The 25274-nt window shown below is 44.6% G+C and overlaps 1 protein-coding gene across 2 annotated transcripts in view; it reads left to right on the forward strand.

The window, feature by feature from the left end:
- Positions 1 to 25274, forward strand: part of SMIM22 (small integral membrane protein 22) — a 195516-nt gene that overhangs the window by 60703 nt on the left and 109539 nt on the right. For both annotated transcript variants that reach the window (XR_015300691.1, XM_086941327.1), the window contains exon 2: positions 8820 to 9028. Coding sequence is in view for 1 of the 2 variants with exons in the window: in XM_086941327.1 (XP_086797453.1) it covers positions 8890 to 9028 (139 nt within the window). In the remaining variant the exon portion in view is untranslated. The remainder of the gene's footprint in view (positions 1 to 8819; positions 9029 to 25274) is intronic.

Consider the following 25274-nt stretch of genomic DNA (forward strand, 5'->3'; position numbering starts at 1 on the left):
GAACATCAAGAGTGAAGTTTTCCCCCCCAAAAAAAACTAGTCTAGAACTTAAGAATATCATGAGGGATTTTAATTTGATGGACATTTGGAGATTTAAAAACCCAGGGGGAAGAGATTATTCTTTCTACAGTAGAAGATATGGGCACCATTCGAGGATAGATTTTTTCCTGGTAGATAAGAACCTCTCATCGGCAGTCGACTCTATATCTTATGTCCCTGCAATTCTGTCAGACCACTCAATGGTGGAAATGGTAGTCAATATGAAACAGAAAAAACATCACAGGAGATGGACACTGGATCGGACGCTGCTGCTAGAAGAAGGAGTCAGACAGGATTTAGTTACCCAGTCTGAAGAATTTTTTAGGGTCAATACAGGGTCAGCAAATAAACAAATCGTCTGGGAATCGTATAAAGCTTTTTCCCGAGGCTTGTTAACAACTCTGATGATCAGGAGGAACAGACTGAGGAAAGAGAGAAGGGAAGCATGGATTTCTAGAATCAAGCTTAAGGAGCTGGAGTTACAGAGGGCATCGGCAGAGGAGTCGGACAATAGGCAAATACATCAGAGAGAGCTCGATTGTCTGCGAGCAGATTTTCAAGCAGGGTTGGACAAGGATTTGAAGGAAAAGTGGGACATTAGTAATTTACAGCAGTTTGCTTACGGTGAGAAGTGTGGACGTCTCCTGGCATGGAAGGCCCGAGCCGACAGAACAAGAAATCAGATAGACAGTTTGGTTTTATCAGGTACAGGGGAAAAAACTAACGAGGATGACTGTATCAGAGAAGAAGCAAAGAGATACATGCAGTCTCTTTATGGACCTAACTCCTCTAGGGGTAAGCAACAAGCAGAATCCTGGTTTGCAAATGTCCAGCTCCCTAAGCTATCTGAGACTGATTGTTCTTACCTTAGTTCAGAAATCAAAGAAGGGGAAGTCAGGGCTCAGGTGGCGAAAATGGCTAAGGGTAAAGCCGCAGGCCCAGATGGGCTTCCAGTGGAGCTGTTTAAGATCGTTTTAGAGCAGATCATAGGGGTTCTGACCCTATTGTTTAACGAAGTCTTACTCAGGGGAGGACAGGTCCCCAGGTCTTGGGCGGAGGCAACGGTCACATTATTGTTGAAGCCAAATAAGGACCCGAGTAGGATAGAGTCCTACAGGTCCATTTCACTTCTAAATGTTGACTATAAAATATTCGCGGGGGTATTGGCTACGAGACTAGCAAAGGTAGTAAAATCGGTAGTACATTGTGACCAAAGGGGCTTCATTCCGGACAGGCAGCTCAATGAGCTGACCTTTCAAGTGGTGGCTGCCATTGATGTAGCTCAAGAAAAGAAACTGCCTCTGACCATAGTAGCAGTAGACGCCGCGAAGGCATTTGACCAAGTTGACTGGAACTACTTGTGGTTGGCGATGAAAAAATTTGGCTTTCCGATGAACTACATAACAGCCATTAAGCTTTTATACTCAGACCCAACAGCAAAGGTCCTAGTAAATGGTTCTTTGACAGAGCAGTTTCATATCTCCCGAGGCACTCGTCAGGGATGTCCCCTATCCCCCCTTTTGTTTGACTTGTATATAGAGCCCTTCGTTTGTTTATTAAGAGCCGATCCAATAATTAAACCCTTCAAGATTGCGGATATGGAGTTTAAGTTGGCTTTGTACGCGGATGACTTGTTAATGTATACAATAAATCCGGATGTGGCAATCCCCAGACTATTAGATCTTGCAAAGGGGTTTGGTAACATTTCGGGGTACTCAATCAATGCTGAAAAGACGGAAATAATGGAATGGAACCAGCAGTCTCGCTCGATAGGGAAGAAGAATAAAATGAGGTACCTGGGAATCCATTTGGTCAATGAGATAGATGAAATCCCCAAAATTAATTTAGAAAGGATCATTAAAGATACAATTGCTCTATTGCAACGTTGGTCCTCTCTGCCTCTAAACATATACGGGAGAGTGAATCTTCTGAAAATTATAGTGCTCCCTAAGGTTACTTTTCTATTTAATGCCATCCCATTATCTTTTCCAGCACCCTTAATTAAAAAACTACAAGGAAAACTGGGCTCATTCATTTGGAATGCCAAAGGCCCTCGCATAGCATGGAAGAAATTAAGAAGGGGTCTCAAGACAGGAGGACTCGCCTTTCCAGATTTAATGCTGTATTGCCACGCTTTTCATTTTAAGCATTTTAGAATTATGGCGGGTCATATGGACCAATCATCAATGGGGTTGCTATTCTCTGTTCTATTAAAGGAGGTTCCTCAGGGTTCCAGTTTTTTTCTTTATAAGTTTGGGGACCCAAAATTCTTTAAAAAAGTAAGGTTGAAGATTTTAAGGTCAGCCTTGAAAAATTGGGTATTTGTAAGGATTAAACTAAACATTACTTATTACGCGCCGCAGGCACCCATATGGGACTCACCAGGCCTCCCAGCCTGCCTTAATGATCAACTGTCACTACCTTTGAAACAGGCAGGGCTGCAGAGGTGGGGAGATCTGCAGGGAGATGGCCAACTCTTAAGCTGGGACGCATTGTTCAATCTAACTAGGGGGGCCCTGACGCGGTTTAAATACTACCAATTGTCAGGCTGGTGGACAACGAGATCTGGGATACCCAATGATAATAACCCCCCTAACCCTAAATTTGATGCGGTAGCTAGAAGGGGTAAGTGGAAAAGCCAAATATCTTTTTGGTATTCGGCAATGTTAGAAGGGGAGGATGTGACGGAGGCTGAAATCAGTAAATTGTGGTGTAACGCCCTTACCCCGACTAACGGGCCTTTTTTGGATTCTTGGCGCGACTCCTTCAGGGTGTTAAATGCCGTAATCAAGCCGGCTGCGTTGAAAAGGAATCACCTATACACTATGTATAGGGTCTATATAACTCCGAAGAAATTGGCAAAATTCTCAAATATTGACTACAATTGCCCAAGGTGTGGCCTCTTGAAAGCAGACGATGTTCATATGTTTATGGATTGTCCTGATTTAGCGGAATATTGGGGGAAGATAAAGAAATTTCTGGAAGAAGTCCTCTTAATGCCCATAGCACTCCCAAGGTTCACAGTCATGTTTGGGCTTGTGATGAACTATCAAGTTAATGACCTTCCCACTAAATTTGTATTTTTTATCATCCTCTTAGCAAGGCGCGAGATTTGTAGGGCATGGAAAGATCCAACTCCCCCAACCTTTGCTAATTGCCTGAGGCAGATTATGTTAACTTGTAAATCAGATGTGGCATGCGATCCCAGAAGCGTGACGAATGTTTGGGCAGCCTTGGTGGCATGGCAATCTCGATGATTGGTTTTCCAATGATTTGTCTGGAGCCCTGCTGGTTCCCCGTACTCCTAAGTAGCAAAGGGCGCACACGGATCGGCGAAAGAAAAGGAGTTTGGAGAGGAAGGTAGTGGCTGCTTGAGGGTACGGGCAAACCAACTTGCATCAGGCCAAAACCAACGAGGGTCGGTGCAGAACGGCCAGCAGTGCATGGAGGAGCCAGTGTCCCATCAAGAGTTCCATCTGTGATATATGAGGATTAAAAAAAAAAAAAAAAAAAAAAAATTAAAATATATATATGTAGCCTGAAATCGGAATATGTCCCTTCAGCTGTCAAACTCTTTCCACTGTTTAACCACTTGTTTCTTACATTGCCTGGCAATGCTTAAACCGGGTCATAATAAAAGCCCACTAGCTTTAGAAACAAATCTGAGCTCTTCTGCCTACTAAATTGCACCCATAATGTATGCCCAAAAAAGATAATGTTTTAAAATGGCATATTAAAATACATACGTAATATGTCCCTTTTTAAAATATAACAAACATCGTCCTCTTAAATATTCAACGCGCACCCTTCATGGTATGCACATGCGCATTCAAATACGGGAAACCGAAATAGACTCGCGATTCCCTCAAGCGCATCACTGTCTTTGGTATGCACAATTAGGGAAAGCATATTCCCTCATGTGCAGCACTCAGACGCCTCCGCAGCTCTAAAAAGGCAGCATACATCCGAGTGATCTCGAGCCATCAATCAAGTCGCGTGCCCGCAATGGGAAGTGACAACTTTTAAATAATAACCAATCAATGTTTTATTTACAGAAAGCCCAATTACATACAAAAATAATTTAAACTAATAACAAACCTTACCAATGCTGTTAAAACTTATACGCAAGAATACTTGATGCAAAACTTTTATTCACCATAGATAAAAACATAAACTACAAATATTTTCAAACGAAAAAACCAAACACTTGCATCATTCAATGATCTTGTCCATAAATTGAACTACAGACCAAAATAATTTAACCATTCATACATAACTTACCATATATACTACAAAAAAACAAAGAGTACTTATCTTCTCCAGAAGCAGCAAACAAAAGAGGAAGAAGATGGCGGATGTAATGATCTTAACCTCTTCAATGCTCATGATGGCTCCCGGCCGTCATGAGTCACGGTGGGCGTGTGCTTTTGACGGCCGGGAGCCATCATGACAACACCCGCGATTGGAATGTTCAGCACTGCGGCGGAATTCGCGCCACAGTCATGAGGTTAAGGAAAATTAGTGTTCTATTTAATTGTTTGATGATAAAGTTCTATTCTAAAGTTATTTAAAGTGCTGCAGCAGAAGTGGTGAATAAACGTAATATGCATAATGCTAGCCTCCTGTCTTGCCATAAAATTTTAGCCGGCAGACTTAGCCCACATATGCCATGCATTATAGGCCCAGACTAAGCAGGTTGTATCCCCCAGAGGCAAACAAGCGACAACACCAGACGCATTTCACATATCATCGAGAAAGCCTTGCTTTCCAGATGAACTCATGCTCCTGGCGATAGATGCGGAAAGGTGTTTGACAGAGTACACTGGCCTTTTCCGGAGCAAGTCCTCATACATTTTGGATTGGGAGAGAAATTAAAGGCACAAATATTACATTATAATCATCAATCCACAGTGACAGTCTTGGTTAATGGCTACACTTCCGCTTCCTTTTCGATCTACAAAGGCACAAGGGAAGGGGTGCCCGTCATCACCCCTGCTGTTCGCCCTGTACATAGAGCCTTGGCACAGAGAGTCCGAGATATTCCCCAGATCACTGGAGCTATGTTTGAAAGGGAACAGCATACTATAAGCCTCTATGCCGACGACTTGTTAGTGACCCTAGATAAGCCATCAAGGGCTATGCCGATATTCGTAGACGAACTGGAGACCTTCGGCTGTGCCTCCGGTTTCCGGGTCGATGTGGAAAAGTCTCAGGCGCTTAATCTCTCCCTACCTCCCTCCTTGGCTAGTCAGCTAGCGTCACACTACCCTATCCAATGGGTGACAAGGGCCATCCCATATTTGGGGATCAAGTTGACACCTACCATACCAGCGACTTCTTTACTTAACTATCAGGCATTATACAAACAGATCAAAACTGATCTTGGCTGCTGGCGACACCACCAAATCTCCTTAATGGGCAGGATAGGGACTGTCAAGATGATGGTCCTACATGTGCTACTGCATTTATTTCAAACACTCCTGATAGCCTCGCCAAAGGGTATGCTCTTAAAACTCCTGACAGAACTGCTCCAGTTGGAGGGGGGCGGGGGTGGTTTTAGTATACAAAATTATTCAGTATAATGAGAGGTGTAAGACAAGGTTGCGTCCTGGCACCCTTCCTCGTTACACTCAATATAAACAATGTAGGAGGCGTATTGGCGAAAGAGTGCCAGTTACCGTTAGTTGACAAACGCCCTATACCTGCGCTTCTGTCCGCGGATGACGCGGTCCTTATGGCACGCACGCCGTTGGGCCTCTAACGGGTAGTTTCCAGTTTTGCTATGTTCATGTCTGACCTGGGCCTCCGCGTTAATACCTTAAAAACTTTTATAATGAAGTGCAGGGTAGGCAGTAATAAGTGCAGAGACTTCTATATAGGGGGCAAAAAGATTGAATGTTTAAAAACTTTTTCTTCTCTAGGGATTTTGTTTGACCGAACGGGGACTTTGACAGAGACAGTTAAAGCTAGGAGATTATTATTTATAAAGGGCACTGGCAGCCCTATCACATTTTAGAAGAAATCTGGGTAGACGGCCCCGGTAGAACTGCTGCAAAATATATAAGGCAAAGCGTGTGTCAATTGCCATTTATGGTGCTGGCATCTCGGGTTATATTGATGTCAATTCTTTACAGATTGCAGAGAACACCCTTTTTAGGTTTTTGCTGGCTGTCCCAGACAGTACGTCCACCTACATTTGCCATACAGAACTGGACATGCCATATTTAACGGGCATTATAAAAATCCAGCCGGTCCAATTTTGGTATAGGATCTGGACCAATGAGAAAACGTTACTTAATCGCCAAATCTTGATTGGTAGCAGGGGGTTAGATGGGGCCATGCATATTAGGTGGCTAAACTACATTAAAGAATTCACATGTAATCTTGGCCATCCAGAATATTATAACAACCCCAACACTATGAGCACAGTTGACAGGTAAAGATTTCAAAAGCAGTTGCCTGCGTTTATTTGAAACAAATAGAAATACTACCGAAATGATAAAATCAACCGTACAAGCGCACCATCTTACTTTAACCACATTTAATATACAGCCGTACATAAGGCTCATCGTAAGCGATTACAACAGGTTCCTGTTAACCCGCTTCAGATTGGGCATTATACACAGAACAATTCATTTTCCTTAATTGAATGATTGGTCCAGACTGATGTGAAAATGTACGTGCGATGACCTATCTCCACAGTCACCATTGCATGTATTCTTCTTTTGTAAATTTTATTTAGTCCAGAGAAGTAGGTGGATCCTTCTGCTCTTAAAATCACTCGGATTGAGACAATGCTGTCCTGCATTTCTGGCTTTACAATCTCTAGAGAACGAATCTGTTATTACTTCCATTATTGTGTTTTAAAAAAACGTTTTTAAATACAGGAAAACTATTATGATGTGAGACCCTATGAGCGTGATCAAGTGAATGGATAACTGTTTTTTTATACAAAATCAATCTTTGAGACTGTATATCTCATCATTTTAAAATTATTTTATGAATTGATAATCCTGCTGTAAATTTGGATATGCTTTTGTGATTCTTTAAGAAATCGAATAAAGCTTTATTGAATTTGAATTTGAGTGTACAATCAAACACACGGAAGCCTGCAGTCGGGTACGACTTCAGTCTGTTAAGAGAACGCCCAAACTCTTTTACAACCGAGTGCGGTCACCAGCGTGTTCTCTCTCCGGGCCGTGTTCCTGTTTGTCCAGGCTTCCGTGTGTTTGATTGTACACTCGGTTTTTTGGTTGTAGAGTACTTCTAAGGAACCAATCGGTTTTGAAACCGTGTGAAGAACAAAGGAAGTTTCTCCTCACATTCACCTCATATTGGGTGTGGAGACCATTTGTCTTGCAATTTCGCCATTGATGGTCACGGGGCCGGCTGGGTCGGAATGATCACCAGCTGTGCGACCTACTAGTCTCAATACAGCCTTATTAGCCCTGAGGATTCACAACTGCGATGAAACACGTGTCGGCTGGCTGTTTGACACAATAAAGGACTCCAACGGACTACTCTCCCTCTGGAGATTCCTAGATTTCTTCTGTTGCTTTGTCTTCTTGTACTGAATCGTTTTTTATTACTTAACAAATGTTTCACTGTGATTGAGTGCATTGTGTAACCACGTTGTGACTTTGGTACACCTGCTCTGGGATTGCCCACGGCTGCATTCCTATTGAACACAGGTAATCGACGACATAGACCAACACCTCAATACACAACTACCTAAGTTCCCTGCATACGTCTTACAGGGTTTACCTAACACCCTTACATACCGCTCAAATCCATGAGGGGAAACAGATAGGTTTAGCCCTAGGGCAGTGACACACAACATCCTTTCACCCGGGAAGACGCTGAAAACACACACGCTCCTGGCATGGATACACCGGTTGTGGTACATCTTGGGCATCGAAAAGATCTCGTAGACACTGGTTAATCGAGGCTTCTCCTTTGGAAAATTATGGCAACCTTACTTGTCTTTGCTGTCACAGGACATCCGGGAACTGACACGCCCTAAATATCTTCAAACCCGCTGTTGTTCGGAAACAGACCAGAAATCTGACTAGATGGTGTATCACCTGAACATTGTTGTAATTACAGTATACCTGTACAAATAAGGAGTGAGTGGGATTGAGATGGGAAGGGATTGGGGTTCAGAGCTGGTTTTATGGGGGGCTTGCTCCCTCTATTAGAGGCAGAGGCTTGTATGCCTAGATCAGCAGGTAGCCATAAATGGTTGTGATACATAGTGATGTCTGTACTAATGATTGGACACTGTTTGATTTGTCAAAATAATAAAACAATGTAACCATAAAGTTCTCTCTTCTATTGCTTAATATAGGGGAAGTTGTGGCCTTGAGAAATACATGTGTTTGTCTTTCTGCATTCAATTCAGTTGACAAATATCATTCTTTTTATTTGCTTGCTGTTTCGTATTGGTGTTAAATTCAAGTGAGGGATGGATGTGGTGGTAATGTTTCAATTCCTTAACGGTAATTACATTATTCCTAGTCCTACTCCATTGCTTTAATTCAGAGAGCCTCCCGCCCACCCATGCCAGAGCAACTGAGTTATTGTATGTACCAAGCTTGTTGACGAACAGAAGGTGTGGCGGGGTTGTTTATAAGTTAAGAGGTGGTTTGAGATCGGGTCTGTGAAGGTGGGGAAGACTCATTGGTGCTGAATTAAAGTGAGGGAGTAGTACTAGGAGTAATGTAATTTGCTTATGATACCTTGACAGAATATATCTATAATTCAATGTTTCTCCATTGCAGACCACCATCTCTCATCTCCCCATAGCTCTTCCTTCAGAGATTTGAATAGGAGCCCCAGACATCTTGTAAAATGACGACTACTGTACCTTCTGATGTGGGAAAGCAACTTGAGGCTCAATTCAATGATCTTTTGGGACGACTAGAGACCAAACAGATGTTCCAGTCTTCGTGGGACATTGCAGCCTTCGTCATATTCTTCACATTCATTGGTAAGGAAGGGGATGGAAAACAAGCAGAGGTAGTGTGCGAGGGAAACGTAGGAAGAGCGCTTTATAGAGGGGAGCATACATTTAGAAGTAGTGAAGAAGTACAGGCGTAGCTCACATATGCAGCAGCACCAATCTGCTTAGTCCCCAGAAGTGCTTTCTCCTGCTTTTCCCTCGTTTTTAAAAAATTCTTTCTCCCTCCTTTCCCACCATTTTCTGGGTGCTTTTCCTGCTTTTGCCTCGTTGTTTACTGCTTTCTCCATTTTTCTGAGTGCTTTTCCTGCTTTTGCCACTTATTTCACTGATTTCTCTTTCCTTTCCCCCTGTTTTTCTGAGTGCTTTTCCTGCTTTTGCATTGTTTTTTACTGCTTTCTCCTTCCTTTCCCGTTGTTGGTCTGAGTGCTTTCTCCTGCTTTTGCCTTGTATTTTACTGCTTTCATCTTCCTCTGCCCCATGTTTCTGAGTGCTTTCGCCTTGCTTTTAGGTTTTCATAGCGACGCAGCGCATGCGCTGCTCGCGTGCGAGACTATTGTCGTCTGTTTTGCTGTGAAAGCAAGGTGGAAGGTCCACCCAACCTGCTCATTGGCACGCGTGAAAAGTCCTTGCTTTTGATTGCAAGGGAGGCATGTCTGTTCCCCCCCTGTCTCCTGTTTGCCGTCCCTGCCTGGACAGGAGATGTGCACTCGCACAACGTGTCTTTTGCTGACAGCGGACTCAACAGGGCTTTCTTAATTGGGGGTTATATGTATCCGTTTCACTTTTGGATTTTGCTGCATCTCACCAGTTGCATTTAAAATATGTCAAACATGCTGTGCAGCACTTCATTTACGACTTCCTTTATTGTGTGGGAGGTAAGCTTTGAATCTTAGCTTGCTTGCCCACATCGCAGTGTTTTATTTTCAGTTTGTACCTTGTTTTTACAGCTATGGCAAAAAGTTTCTCATTCTCACGCTTCTGGGTACAGTGTACTTGGCATCTCTGCCGCGCGAGCTCAACAGCTGCCATTCAGAGATCCTTAAATACTTTTTGCTACAGGGTGGAGAGAAACACGGGGGTCCTGGAGCGAGAAGGGCCTCTGGTGGGCTCGGCTAGGTGTGTAAAGAAGTGCATGAAAGCGAAGGGATGAATGAGTAAACATCTGAGCAGTTCTGTTTTCGAAAGCGAGTACTTCTTTGCGCTGTAAATAGGTCATTTCAATTAGAAGAAAGGAATCATTTTATTTTATTTTTCATTTATTTCTGTTATATAACAAGCTGCCTGGGGGCTGGGATCTGTTGTGGGCACTGAAGATAACAGAAGACAGGGATGGCACGGTCAAGGCACATGTCTCGTTCTTTTGTAAAGATTCATTTTGTGATGCGCAAAGGAAGACTGGGGGTTTGCTTGTTTGTAACCGCCCCAAACAGTGGCAGGTAATGTAATTGTAGGACAGCAGAGAGAGATCACTTGATTTGCCCAGGATCCAACAATGTACAAGTAAGTGCTGAAGTAATTCTCAGAGTTCACTTTGGCTAAAGAATCCACCACAGGGGTCTTAACTCCCACCGTGGGACTGGTTACTGGACATGGGGGATCGGAAGTGACTAGTCCCTTCCTTGAATTCACTTTATTGCTCCTTTTAGCTATTATACATCAGGTTACACCATTGACACGAGCGGAAAACACAAGACGGATCAACAATAGTAATACTTACTAATAACAAAAATAACAGCAACAATGCATAGAGAGCCCCTCCCTCACCCTTTCAGCTGTGAAGAACCACATCCAACCTTAAAGGCTAATTTCTACTAGTGTCTCTGTGAAAGCAAGGACGCTCAGTGGGTTCAGACCCAACAGAAACTGTCAGGTTGCGGGTACAAATACCTTCCATGAGCGGTCACATTCCTTTTAAGGGCGATACAATTAGTGCCACAGAGTTGGGTTCACATGGCACGAAGGGCGCCACCTGCAGGCCTCGCTGTGCTTCTGGGACTGCACCGTGTATGTACGTTATAGAACAAGCATTTGCAATGCAATAGGTCTCGCTTTTACATGAGTTTTAGCTATAGACATTGTAAAGCTCAATAACTTTTATTTATGTTTTAATTTATAAAATGTAAATTAAAGGCATTGTCATTTACAATGCCAATAGCTTATAGTTGCGTAAAAGCGAGACCTATTGCATTGCAAATGCTTGTTTATTTCTCTCGCCTTCCTCTCCTCCTTTTATCTGAGAGCTTTCTCCGCTTTACCCATGTTTTTCACTGCTTTCTCCACAAAGCAGCTAGCAACTTCATCGCCTTGAGACACTCACAGGTGATTTGCCGTGCTTTATAAATCCTGATTGATTGATTGAATGGACATAGCAAGGAGAGAGTGATGGAAGAATTAGCACTTTACTTCTGTAGAATACCTCCATCTACGTTCAAATCAGGATGTTGCTGACAGGGCTAACGATACTGCAACTGGTCTCTTGTTGAAGAAATATAAATAATAGTGATCCCTATGCTCACAATAATGTTTTGCTGTAAAGAGGGAAATGAAAAACCAAATAGAAGTTTAGTCATAAAAATAAACTTGAGTTGGTAACAAAATAATCACAAAAAAGAATTTAATTAAGGTGTGAAAAGATGCTCAGTGCTCCAGCAATCATGATACTTGTAGATGAATATGATGATGTGTATATTGTAATTAGGTTGCATAAATACACAATGGAGGTTCCTCGATTAGAGCGGAGAAGCATTGCACTCCCCTGTTGCTAGTGCAGTAAACGTGGAAAAAAGTAATTTTCAATGCTTCCTGCCTGAGCAGTGTTTGTGGGGCCATCGCTGCTGATAGGCTGCAGGGGAGGAGGAGTGGTGCCTACTTCAGTGTAAAGTGTGCATGTCACGTTGCCAGCTGTCTTGCAACAGCCAGCTGACATGCATGCCTTAAACCTCTCCAACTTGAGCTCTCTTAGACAGCTAGATGGAGAGCAGGCACAGGCCCCCAGTGCCTAAAGGACCATTAAGCCAACTCACTCCATCCAATCCTAGCGCTTCTCTCATGATGCTTAACATTATCACCAGCGTGAGAGCAGCGTTTTGATTGGTAGAGGGGAGATGGCTGAGGCTGTGGGACTCACTCTCGGACTGCAGAAGAGAAGAACACCAAGGACATGTGGGTAAGTAGTAAACATTATTTTACCTTTATGTTTACCTTTTTGACACAATGACCGGCACTGTGAGAAACTCGCATTGCCTTCAGCCTCAACTCCAGAGCTCTCAATCATGTCCCGTTATAAAAATAAACACTGTTAGCGAGCCATAAATGAGAGCTTTGACATTGAGCCTAAAGGCATTGTCAGTTTCTCAGAGTGCCTGTCACTGTGAAAATATTCACTTTGCTCACTGACCCCCCTTCTCTTTAAAATGTCACTGCTGCTACTGTACATGCAGCCCCTACATTATAAATTATTTTCATTTGTATGTGTCCTTCGTCGTTGACGGTGTTTTGATTTACCAGAAATGTAGGATCATCAGGACACAAATCAATATGAGCTGACGTAGTTAATGAAAGCAATGTTATGATAAAGAGAGTGAGATTAATGTTGGACCATCAATGGTGGACTGAATAGTTGATTGATCATGGACAATCCCATGGAAGTCATCCATTGATCATGGACAATCCCATGGAATTCATCCAGGGCCGGAGGGAATGGCCAAAAAATACTGTTGCTATGAGCTAGTGGAATCCGTGTAAGGAATATGAATCAATCCATAATGGGGTAGCGGGTAAAGGCACGGACAAGTGTCAAATTCCACACAGAACGCAGAGAGCTGATCACATCGGCTAAAGCAAAGTACTATACCAACACCATTCAATGAAGCCACCAAGAGAAACACAATACTTTTCAAGGCAATCAAGCATTACATTAACCCCCTACCTAGTCTCACTCCATAGAAAAAAACAATGCCATCAACCTGTTCATCAGCGAAACAATCCAGTGGATCTGGTAGAACATTGATGGTCATCCATCAAAGGCATATCTCTTGAATAGCTCACTGACATACTCCGTCCCTCAAAGCCACTTCTTATGAAGATGATGTCTTACCCTTGTCCTTCATCAAAGCTCCCTCTGGGGATGCTCTCTCACCTCTTCTAACCATTTCCAAAAACCTCCCTCACTCAAGGCGTCTTCCCAGAAGCTTTCAAGACAGTATGGATCCTCCCATACGTAAATAAACCTACAATTGACCCTGATGACCTTGCCAATAACTGGCCCACAGCACAGAGATTAATACTTTACACATTGTAGACGACTCCCTCCTGATCAAAGATGAAGATGAAGAAGAACCCTGCCTCCAAGACTTCTCTGCTGCCTTCGACACAGACAACCCTCTCACCCTAATGGGCAGCCAGTAGTCTTGAATGTTGTGTACTGGCAGTGTCCTTCCTAGGTTCTCCTTCTATTTTTCCAATTGATATCAGTTTTTTCACATTGGCACCTCCATATTCCAAAAGATCCCTGTCACCTTGGGAGTTCCCTTGGGTTCCACACTTTTAGAAATGGGGGTCTCTAGGTGGCAGTGGCTTGCACCCTGTCCCAGTAGGGACTCTTTCTTATAGTCAGGGTAAGGGGATTACACAGCTATGATAAACCCTGCTCGCCCCATTGGTAGCTTGGCATGACCAGTCAGGCTTATCTCAGAGGCAATGTGTAAAGCATTTGTATATAAACACACAGTAACACAGTGGAAACACTACAAATGGACACCACACCCGTTTAGAAAGATAGTCAGTATTTATCTAATCAAAACAAGACCAAAATGACAAAAAAACAGCATACACAATCAAAGATATTAATTTCTCAAGAATATCTCAAAACTACAGTTCCTTTGAATGCGATAGTGCCAACCAGGGGAATTGCAGTGTCATGCCCAACAAATCTAACAGTTCAGTCCAACCTCGATAGAGTCAAGGGCCGGCTACAGCACCGGGGATGCGCCAGGAATGCTTTTCTTGACGTTACAGCTCATCAAACACCTCCAATGGTCCAGAACTGAAACTGGCACAACTTGGCAGGTTCAGGATTCCCAGCAAAGGAGTCCAGGTGCTGTAGATGAAGTCTTTGAAACTCAACAGGAAGCAAGCACATACAAGCCCTTGGAGAAACTTGGAAATCATGAGTTCAGAAAGCAAAGTTCAGTTCCTTTCACTGCTCAGAGAGAGAGCAGCAAGTGCAACCCAGCAAAGCAAAACTCAGCAAAGGAGCAATACACCTCTTGACGTCTCTTCAGCTTTTCTTCTTGGCAGTGTCCTCAGTCCTGGAGTATTCTAAAAATATGGGGCTATAGGTCCAATACTTATACTCCTTTTGCCCTTTTGAAGTAGGCATACTTCAAAGGAAAATCTTTGTAGTGCACAGATCCTGGCTTGCCGTGTCCTGGCTCCAGACACACAAGAGGGAGTTAGAGACAGCATTGTGAGAGGCCAGACACAGTCCTATTCAGGGGTCAGTGACAACTCCTCCCACCATTCTAGCTCAGTAAGGCCCAATAGCCTGGTGATAGGCTATCAGGGAATATAGGGCACACTTCCGCTCCCTTTGTGTGATTGTCTAAAGTGAATGCAAAAACAACAGAGCTGCCAGTCTAAACCAGATGTTAATTCCACAGGCCGGCAGATGCACAGGATGATAAAGCAAGAAAATTCCCACTTTCTAAAAGTGTTATTTTCAAACACACAATTTAAAAGCCACCTTTCCTAAAAGACGTGTTTTCAAATTCTGAACTCAGAGAGCCCAAATTCCAAATCACTCTCTTTTCCTAATTGAAAGATACACTTGTAGGATGTTACAAGGCTGCTCCAATGATAACGTTGGGAGAGGTAGTCCTCACAATAGTGAAAAACAAAATTGGCAGTATTTAACGATCAGGACATGTAAACCTCACTAGTACATGTCCTACCTTTCACATACACTGCACCCTGCCCATGGGGCTGCCTTAGGCCTACCTTAGGGGTATCATACATGTAATAAAAGGAAAGGTTTGGTGCTGGCAAGTGATTTCCCTTTCCAGACCGACATGGCTCACTCACAAGCACTGCAGTGGCAGGTCTGAGACATGTTTACAGGGCTACTCATGTGGGTGGCACAACCAGTGCTGCAGGTCCACTAGAAGCATTTGATTTACAGGCCTGTGGCACACACAGTGTACTTTACTAGGAACGCCTCACTAAATCAAATATGCCAGTCATGGATAACCAGTCATAATCACAATTTATACATTGAGCATAATCACTTTAGCACTTATTAGCAGTAGTAACGTGTCCAGAGTCCTAAAGCCAACAAAAAGAGGGTCAGAGAAATAGGAGGCAAAACGTCAGAGGAGAAATCTGCAAAAAAGGGCCAGGTCCAACACACACTTTCCCCTGTTAGCTTCAACCTCTTCATAGATCCACTTGGTGATCTTCTCATAGATAACAGCATCAAGATTCAAAAATATTCTGATGATACACAACTCTACCTGAAAGTCTCCTCTGCTTCAAATATCCTACACCTCAAACACTGCCCGCACACCATCCAGACCTTGCTGTTCAACCCCTATCAGAAGCTCAACCCAACCAAGACAGAATTACTGTTATTTGCCAAGAACATCAAACAAGAAACAGTACAAACCTGACTCAGTGACATGAAATCCGAAGGCCTCAAACTTCAACTTCCACTGAATGCCAAGTCACTCTAATTCACCCTGGACATCAGCCTCACCATGAAGGAACACGTTGCCAAAAAAGCAAAGATGGCCTTGTATCAGCTCTCTCTTTTAAAGAAAGTTTCTTCCAGAATGTGACGTCAAAACCACTGTTCAAGCACTCGTACTCCTCATGCATGTAGATGGTGGCAACACCCTATTCCACGCCCTTCCAGACTCCACACTGGCACCGCTTCCGGGCATCCTGCACACTGCAGCCTGTTTCATCCAGGGTCTGACGAAATGATCACATCACCCCTCATCCTGATAGAACTCCATTGGCTCTCCTTGCATAACTTCATCATTGTCAAAACGTGCAGTGTCATTTACAAAGCCATCATGATCAACAACCACCCTTATTCTGCAAACAAGCTCACCATCTCTGTTGGTTCTCGGCACACCCACAGCCAGGACACTATCAGACTAAAAACTAAGAAGTCTAAAAACAAATGACTCTAGAGTATGGAACAACATCCCCGAATCCATCAGGACCTCCCGGGCGCTGCTCCAATTTAGGAAATAGTTGAAGACTTACTTCTTTAAAGAACACTACATCATAATACCTTAACAGTCTACAAACCGGCTATCTCTCACATCACTAATTGGCTTTATGCTGGTCTTGAACAATGTGCAGTGCTCCACTGCCCTTTGTCTAGGCTCGCGCTATAGTAATGCCACATACATACATACATACATACATACAAATCTAGTAAATCTATTCTGTCTTACTTAACTGTTCGTAAATAGACTGCGTTTAAGGTATCTTAGGAGTTAATAATGCCTGCTGCACAGATCTGTGTTTCAGGGTACAATACGGGTAACGTAATTCAGGCTGTTAATGCACTTGCTGGAAAGATCTGTATGTAATCTTTGGTAATTGAATTGAATAGGAAAACAGCTAATAGGATTGATTTATCTGTTGCAGATATAAAGGACTTGAGCAAAAATCACGTATTATGGCTCCATGTCTTATGCACCCGCTGCAAACTTTTTTATCAGTAGTTGGTAAAGTGGGTGCAGTTGGGTAGTAATAAACACTTGTTTTTAACAGTTTAAAATGTTCACTACTGCTGTAGTTACAAGTTTTCCCGTTTATTGAGACTCCTGTGCAAAATTCAGTGGGTAGAGCGATCTCCGTTATAAGTGGTGCGTTGTTTATTGTACTTCAGGTCAAGCCTGCTTATACTGAACTGGTGAAATATTTCCAGTAAATATCAGGATATGCGGATTTTGCTGTGGTTACTACAAAACTGAGAATTGGTGGTGCATAGCTTGGCATGTGGCTAAAATGTCTGCTAATCGCTGAGCTACGCAACACTTCCAGTGCGGACACCCATCTGGGAACTCTGATATTTAACACAAGATCTCACACATGCATCGGAACATGCAGGATCACAGAGAAGTCCCTGATTTGCCCTGATCTTCTCCAGAAATAACCTGACGACGAGCAGTTATCTCCTCATCACAGTGTTACCCTTTTGGCACTGATCCATAGCTTCGACTCGGCGTGGGTCAATCTTGGTCTCTACTAAGACGCTGTGATGGCCTCCTATACATTTGCAGCACACAATAAATATCAGTAAAACAGTCTCTCTTCAGTGCTCTGGCTACCTACCCATTTTACTAAATTTACCGCTTTGGTGTGTGGCTCTGCAGTTCGTTTGAATGGAGGCTGCGTGAACTCTCCTTTAAGCCGACTCTGGCAATGCCTACCGCTACGCTGCTTTGGCTTATGCTAGTGGATGCAGCCCTGAGATTGACACATTTGACTGCTGGAGGTGTAGTGTAGCTCAACTCATAAGGCAGCTCACGGCTCTTCCTGCCTTTACTTTACTTTAAACATGGGGTGTGATTCACAACTCGCTGCCATCGTGTGTGCACGGCCACCGCTTATGATCCTGTTTTGTGGAACCATCTTCAGTGGCTCAGAGTGTACTCCCCTATTGGTGGCATATTGGTAGCACTATATACTATACAAATTGGTGGCACTATATACTGTCATATAGTGTCTGAAGATTCATTAAGTATATATAGGTTAATTCAGGATGTACTGTGCGCCTCAGTAAATTAGGTCCAAGTTGGTCTAGCTATCTTTAATAATGCCATTGTGTGATGCTGATGGTGATGAGGGGTGTTGTACTTTGTGTGCATAGGTTACTGTGTAGGCCGTGCTACTGATGGGGTGGCAGTGTGAAAACATTACTCATTATAGCCCTGTTAAGCTCAGACGTGCCATTAAAACCTTTCTTTTTAATAAAAATCTCTGATTCTGCGGCTTTATTGCGATGTTGTGTATACCTTCTTTTGGCGCCAGGACGCCCCTTTGCTGGGGCAGCTGTGCGCGGTACAAAAACAGCTAACATAACATAACATAACAAGTTTCGGTAGCCGAAGTCACTATACTTCTACTCCTTATTCCAGAGTATGCAAATATATAGAGCATACAACCCTAGCTTGTTTTTATATATCTTGGTCCCTTGGCTCCCATCTCTCTGCAGTTTCTGCACAAGACCCTACTCATCATTATCTGGAGACCAAACAAAGTACTCACTACCTGTCTATCACAAATCATTTGGCCACCCTACTAGAATCTTGACTGTGTTGAATTCTGTCACCTCCAATTAAACAAATGACGGAGGACACGAGTGGCAACATGAAAGATAGAGACACCAAAGCAAACCTGAAACGTTCTAAACAATCTCCGCCCATTCCAAGGTCACCAGTCAAAACCAGCCTAGACTCCGCCTCTTCTTTGGAGGCCAGTCTATTGAAGCTCAACACGGTACATGATAAAGCTCAAAGCCCAAAAACCAACACTGATCTACTTCAGCTTGAAGTGGTGGGGATTTGCAAGGATTTCAAAGAACTGTCATTATGTATGTCTAAGGCTGAGACAAGAATAAGTACAATTGAAGATTACACCAATACCCAAGCTAAACATATTCACAGCTTAGAACACTCAATCTCGTCCCTAAGGAGAGACCTTACAGAACAAGAAGATTTCAACCGGAGAAGAAACCTCCGCATCTTTGGAGTGCCGGAGGTGACTGAAAACTCTGCCCCATTGGTTGCTGATTTCTTGATATCTCGGATCCCAGAAGTCCTCCAATTATCCTTTATCAAAGATTTTGAGATCGAACAGGCTCATAGGGTTCCAACCTTTAAACCCAAAAACATGGCATTCTCGCATTCATCTTCAAACCTCTGCATCAGCAACACATGGATCAAATCTTGGCTTTTATGAGGAAGGTTAGGTTGATTCAGTTGGAAGGTCACAAAATCAATATCCCCCAGCACTATGCCAGAGATACTGTAATTCGCTGAAAGGGGTTCCTTAACCTACAAAAGAGACTAATTGATATGGAGATCCCCTATTCTTGTTTGGGCCCCTTGAAATTCAGAATAGTTTTCAAGGGTCATCCACATATATTTCAAGAGCCTGCTGACGTCTCCGCATTCCTGGATAATCATTCTGAATCATGGATGGACTCAGATCCTCTACCTGGTCTCTCACTTCCCTAACACTGTTTCATGATCAGTTGGGATCCTGTTCAATTTTCAATACAACACAATGTTTCGTATCCTAGTCCTAGGGCTAAAGCTCAGGGACTGTCTTTGTGTTATGATGAGTGACACCCTTCTGAAGTATAATTCAATTAATAGTAAAAAATGTGATTATATTACTAGGCATGTTAGCCTGCCTCGCACATTTAACTGCAGTATTCTCCTTGTTTCCTAGTAATTCCGGAAATGTAGCGTTTAGAACATGTCACTGCCTAATTCAGATTTCCTGTAATACTGTAGCTATGTTGCAGCTCTTCTAATGCTGTTCCTATTTCTTGACAATGTTGATTCAATGTACTTCTTGTAATGCTGGAGTAAGTTAACGCAGCACCACATATGTTGTCCAATGCAGAGCGCAGGATGTTTCGGATACGCCCTCTACACTACTGATTTTATATTATTTACATTTACTTGACAAAATGTTGTTTATTTTACAGGTTCTCCTCGTGTTTGTTTCTGTTTTTTAGCCTGTAGCTCAATCTCAGTCACTGACCCCATCTCTGAGCAAATAATATAAATCCCCCCTCCTGTGTTTACTCATATCCCTGTCCCTTTTTCCCCTTGCTCCTCTTTCCAGACGTTGAATCCAATTCAGTATTGTAGCTAATGTTAGTTCACGTTCCCTTGAATAAAACAATTGATACTTCCACAAGGTGGTTCACACATCTAGGTGTGTGTGTACAGGCAGGATACATATCCTATATGTCATGCATGTATTACATGCGATATGCTTCAAGGGCAATGATGCATGTCTTCAGGTCTTTAAAGTTTTCTCTGCTCAATCGCATAACCTTCTAGACATAAGTTTGATATTACGATGGTCTTCTTAGAAACCACTGTTGATAGAATTGACGTTTGTAGAGTAATTTAAGGAGTGTTGAAATTTGTTTTGGTGTTCAACATATACTGTGATCTATAGGTCATTGGATATATACTGCCTAGACCTGAAAATTCTGGTCTCAGTGGTAAATATTTAGGATGTTGTAACCTCCTTGTTTTGATGATAACACTATACTGAGTTCAGATATTGTGATCTTGGTGATCCTGTTTGTACCGCTCTCCTTCTGTTACTCCAGATGGTGTTCTCTGCACTGGTTAAAGCATCACTTGCTGTTGCCCGTCCCCGTTTGTTCTCCCATGCAATATGTCTCTTATAGACATTCGCTGGTGGGAAGGGGTCCTACCATTTCTGCGGGTGCACCTGGGAACGGTGGAGGCCCCCATAGTTGCTCTTTTCTCGCTATCCCCTCCCTTCCTTCATCTTTCTTCTATGGGATATCTGCCTCATCAATCTTGGTCCTATTATTTCCTAAAGCTCTCACTGAGCACAATTTACTGAAGGGTCCACTGTTTATTCAATACTTACCCAAATGTGTGGTGTGAAGGTAGTTTCCTCAAAGGCCAAGGGTTTGAATCCCCCTGTTAAGAGAGCCATGATCTTAGACTATTGTAAGGGTCTCTCCGGTGACTTAATTCTCCTTCGAGAAACCAAGATAAGCCTCAAAGAAGCCCTTCTCATGAGGAAAAGGATGGAAGGATGGGTTTTGGATGGGACTTGCTCCGAAGCGAGCAGAAAGAAAAGTTGGAACATTACACTAATTTCTAAGAAATCTCACCAATGGGTTGGAGGAAGTCTTTGTTATGAATATATAAGCCCCTAATGCTGATAATCCTACCTTCTGGCATGCAATTAACAAAAAACTTACAGAGATCCCACAAGGACTTTCCTTTAGATCCAATTCTGGATAGGCATTCAGCATTTAAATTTAGACCTCCCCGGGCATTCAAACAACTGCTTGATCTGTATTCTTCACACAATCTTTTAGAGACTGGTGACTTCACAACCCTACAGTGTTAGACCTGGCACCTTGGCGTGAGTTTCCCTTCCACTTTTTGCTGATGTGCCTCAGATGTTTTTGCTGGTGTCCGCCGCTCAGGGCACTGCGCCACGGCCAACCCGTGATGCAGTGCAAGTGCTCCCTATGAAAAGTATAACTGTGATTGGTATACCTGATTGGTTCATTGGATTTACTGTCAGTCCCCAGTAAAGTGCACCAGGAGTGCCAGGGCTTGTGAATGCCAATACTGCTAGTGGGCCTGCAGCGCTGGTTGCGCCACCCACAGAAGCAGCCTTAAAATGTGTCTAGGGTCTGCCATTGCAGAACCTGTGTGCAGTCTGGTACTGTCATGCTGGCTGGGCAAGTGCACCCACTTGCCAGCCCCTAAACCTTCCCTTAACTTCATATTAGTCACCCCTATGGTAGGCCCAAGGGCAGGGTGCATTGTAAGTGTAAGGTAGGACATGCTCTGATGTGTGTGGCATGTCCTAATAGTGAATTACTGCCAAATTCGTTTTTCACTATTGTAAGGCTACCTACTCCCTTTAGGCCAGAATGGGCTGCTGGAATTATTACACTCTATAATCCCAGCAGGCTCAGGGAACATGGTAGAAAATAATGTTTAGTATGCCTGAACTCAGAATAATAAAATACATCTTTTAGAAAAGTTTATTTTAATATCCTGTGTTTGCAAATGCTACTTTTAGAAAGTTAGCATTTGCTTGCCTAACCATTTCAGCCCGCCTCTGCTAGTATGTGTATCTGACTGTCTGGGATGTGTGAGTGACAGGGCTGGGGGATGACAGGTGGTGAATGCAAGGATTACACCTTAGTGGGAGGTAGGAGTGGCCCTGGACTTTTAATCAGGCTGTGCTCTGCCACCACAATGCTGGCTCCGCCCTCCTGGGGGGCGACTGATGACTCAGCCTGCACCTGGCCCAGGAAGGGCGAAGCACCATCAACAAGGTACTCCTGGCTGCCCCTGGCCACACAATGCTGGCTCCACCTCCTGCGGAGCGTCTGATGTGCCTGCCCCTCACACTGAAAAAAGACACCAGAGTACACCCAACAAGTGCTCAGAGACTGAATGAAGTTATGCAAAGGCCCCCCTGGCCTGGGAGAACAAAGAAAACTCTGTATAAAAGTAGGAGCCCTGCTCCTTGTAAATTAGATCCTGTTTGCGCTACAGAAGAAACTCTGCCCGAAGAGAAGGACCTGGAAAGACAAGGAGGAGTGCTGTCTCTGGCCTGTGTTGAGTGCCTTGCTGCAGAAGGAGAGAAAGGAAAGACTGAAAGAGACTTTTGCTTTATTGAAACTTTGTGCCAAACTCTACTAAAAGATCTCCAAGGGCTTGCTGTGGAACTTGCCCCCTGAACGGCGCCCCAGGAACATTGGGCGCTACCCCCCTCCTGGAAAGAGAAGCTGCCGTGAGCCCTGCATCTGCCTGGCAAAGAGGAAGACCTGAGTGCACTGCGAGGAAATCCCTGGGCACCCCCGTCCCGCCAAGCAACGCATCTGATACCTGGCAGGCCCCAGATAACATCGCCAGGACCAGCCTCGCTGGCCCCAGCACCGTGCCTGTCGCCTGCCTAACTGCGGACTGCACCTCAAGACCGGACTCTGCCCCCTTCGCCTGCCTCAAAGGAAGAATCTGCCTGCCAACCCCAGCCGCCGCCATCCGTGTGCAGCAGCGGCGTGTGGAGAGAAGGAGCACCCCTTGTGTTCATCGAGGCTGTGCTGTTGCCTCACTTTGAGGCCCGGGGCCCCCTGCCCCCCTCCTTCCAGAATCCTAAAGTGCGCGGTGCATCTGACCCGGCACGCGCCGCAACGCCGACCTGCCGAGCCGAGCCCGTCGCTCTCCTCGGCCCCAGAAGGACGACACCGCGACGTGGGACTTCGGGCTGATCCCTGCCGTGTGCCTTGACCCCCCCAAGCAAAGAGATCCGAAGGGCTGTGTGCGCTCTGCGGTGCGAGCCGTCCTGCCTATCTAGCTCGCACCGCTCCCTGTCCCCCGAGGTGCCCCTGGGACTCACCGTGGCCCGCGCCCCCTCCTGGATCCACCGCACACTGAAGGAAGACTTGCCGAGACGAGAGACCCGGCCGGGCCTTATGCGTCTAATGCGAGAAGCGTGAGCTTTGGCATGCCGGGCCCGATTTTCTCACTAGAAGTGCACAGAGGCGCTGGGAAGCGCACAGAAGCGCTAGGGGACATTGTACCTTGGGGAAACTGGGCAGAAGGCCCCAAGAATACCTTTTAAGAATATTTTGAAACGCTGAACAAAGACCTGTGGCATATTTACAAAGAACTGGAATCCTGCAAAGAAGTAAAGACTGTATTTACAAGCCTGCATACAAAATATATAAAAGAGATATATTTTTACACAACCTACAGTCTAGTGTCATTGTGTGGTGGGTTGATGATTATTGTGTGTGATACTGCAAATGTTTAACCCTATGTACTCCAGAGTTTAGCCTAGACTGCTTGCGCCACACTACCTAGAGGGTGAGCAGGGGTTATTTCTGGGAGTACTCCTTTGCCCTGACTTAGAGGAGAGGGTCCCTGCTTGTCGCCAGTGCTGCACTGCGCCAACCAGAGACCCCCAATTCTAACATTGGACGCAGCGGTGAGGATCGCGAATTTACATTTGCAGTGTCCATGCAGTGATTGTTGACTCTGGCACAGTGATTACCGTCCAGAAGCTTAGCCACAGACTTTTACATTTTTCTTTGCTGGAAGAAGATCCCTTTGGTTTAAAGCCATGCCTGGCACCAACAGCGTAGGGAGGGCAGAATCTGTAGCCTCTGATGTGGTGGAATTGGAATGGGATGTGTCAAAACTGGACAGCTACAAGAGAGATGAGCTATTTTACTTTCTAAAGAAATTCAAGGTTCCACGTTCAGGGTGCAAGAACAAGGAGGATTTCCACAGAGCCCTGAAAGCCTGGATTGAATCAAGGAATGCACCTGAGGATCAGGATACACCTGAGGATCTTGTTGAACATGGAAGAGCAGACAGCGTCCATAGCTTTGGCAGAGGCCTATCGCCAGAGGAGCTGGCAGACAGACAGGCAACCAGGGATCATGAAATGAAGCTGGCAGAGTTAAAATTGAAGGGCCAACTGGAGCTTGAGAGCAAAAGAATGACTCTGAAAGAGCGAAAAATCTGAATGGATCATGAAGTGAAATTGAGGGAGATGAGTCTAAAGGAGAAAAGTTTGGAGCATCCTCCCTCTGGTGGCAGCACAACGCCGGTGCAGGTAGAGTCCAGGGTGTACATACCCAAAGATGTGGTTAAGGAGTTCTTTAGGGGGGATGACATAGGACAGTGGTTTAGGGCTTATGAAGTAGCCATGTTCTCCCACCGGGTCCCTGACAAGGATTGGGGAGCGGGGTTGTGGGGGAGGTTCCTTAGCGAAGGGCGGGACACCGTGCTAGATTTGCCCACTGAAGAACAGAAGTCCTATCCCCGCATGAAAGAGGCCTTAATGACCAGGTATGGGCTAACCCCTGAAATTTATAGACAGAAGTTCAGGGAGAGTGTAAAGCGTCCTGGGAGTACGTATGTGGAGTATGTGACTGGTTTTTGCAGAGCACTGGATGGTTGGGTGACGGGTAGCAAAGTAAATGATTTTCAGGGGCTTTTTGATTTAATTGCATGGGAGCACTTGTCTGATCACTGTTTTCCTGAGCTACGCCAGCACCTTATTGATAGCAAGCTGTCCAACCCGAGGAAGCTTGCTGAGGAGGCGGACCGCTGGCTCAGCACCAGGGTCCACAAGGGTCAAGTGGGAGACTCCGCCAAGGCTGGGCAGGGTCCCCAGCAGAAGAGTGGGGGGGACAGGGGTAAACAGAGAGGGTTCCCTAAAGGCCCCCAAAGTAATCCCCAAGGGAACCAGCAGAAAGGTTCTCAGCCTCCCCCACCCCCGAAGCAGAACGGGGCCCCGACAGGTAGACCTGTTCCAAAGGGCCCCTTCAATTGTTACAGGTGTGGTGACCCGGGTCACATTGCCAGTGATCCCAAGTGTCGCCTGTTTGGTAAATCAGCACCCACTGGTGCTCCACCCCGGCAAGTAACTAGTGTTAATTTGGGGGAAGAAGTAGTAGTCCCTGGGGGTGGAGATCCTGTTCAGATGACCC

The sequence above is a fragment of the Lissotriton vulgaris genome, chromosome 10, assembly GCF_964263255.1.
Source record: "Lissotriton vulgaris chromosome 10, aLisVul1.2, whole genome shotgun sequence".
Classification (NCBI taxonomy): domain Eukaryota; kingdom Metazoa; phylum Chordata; class Amphibia; order Caudata; family Salamandridae; genus Lissotriton; species Lissotriton vulgaris.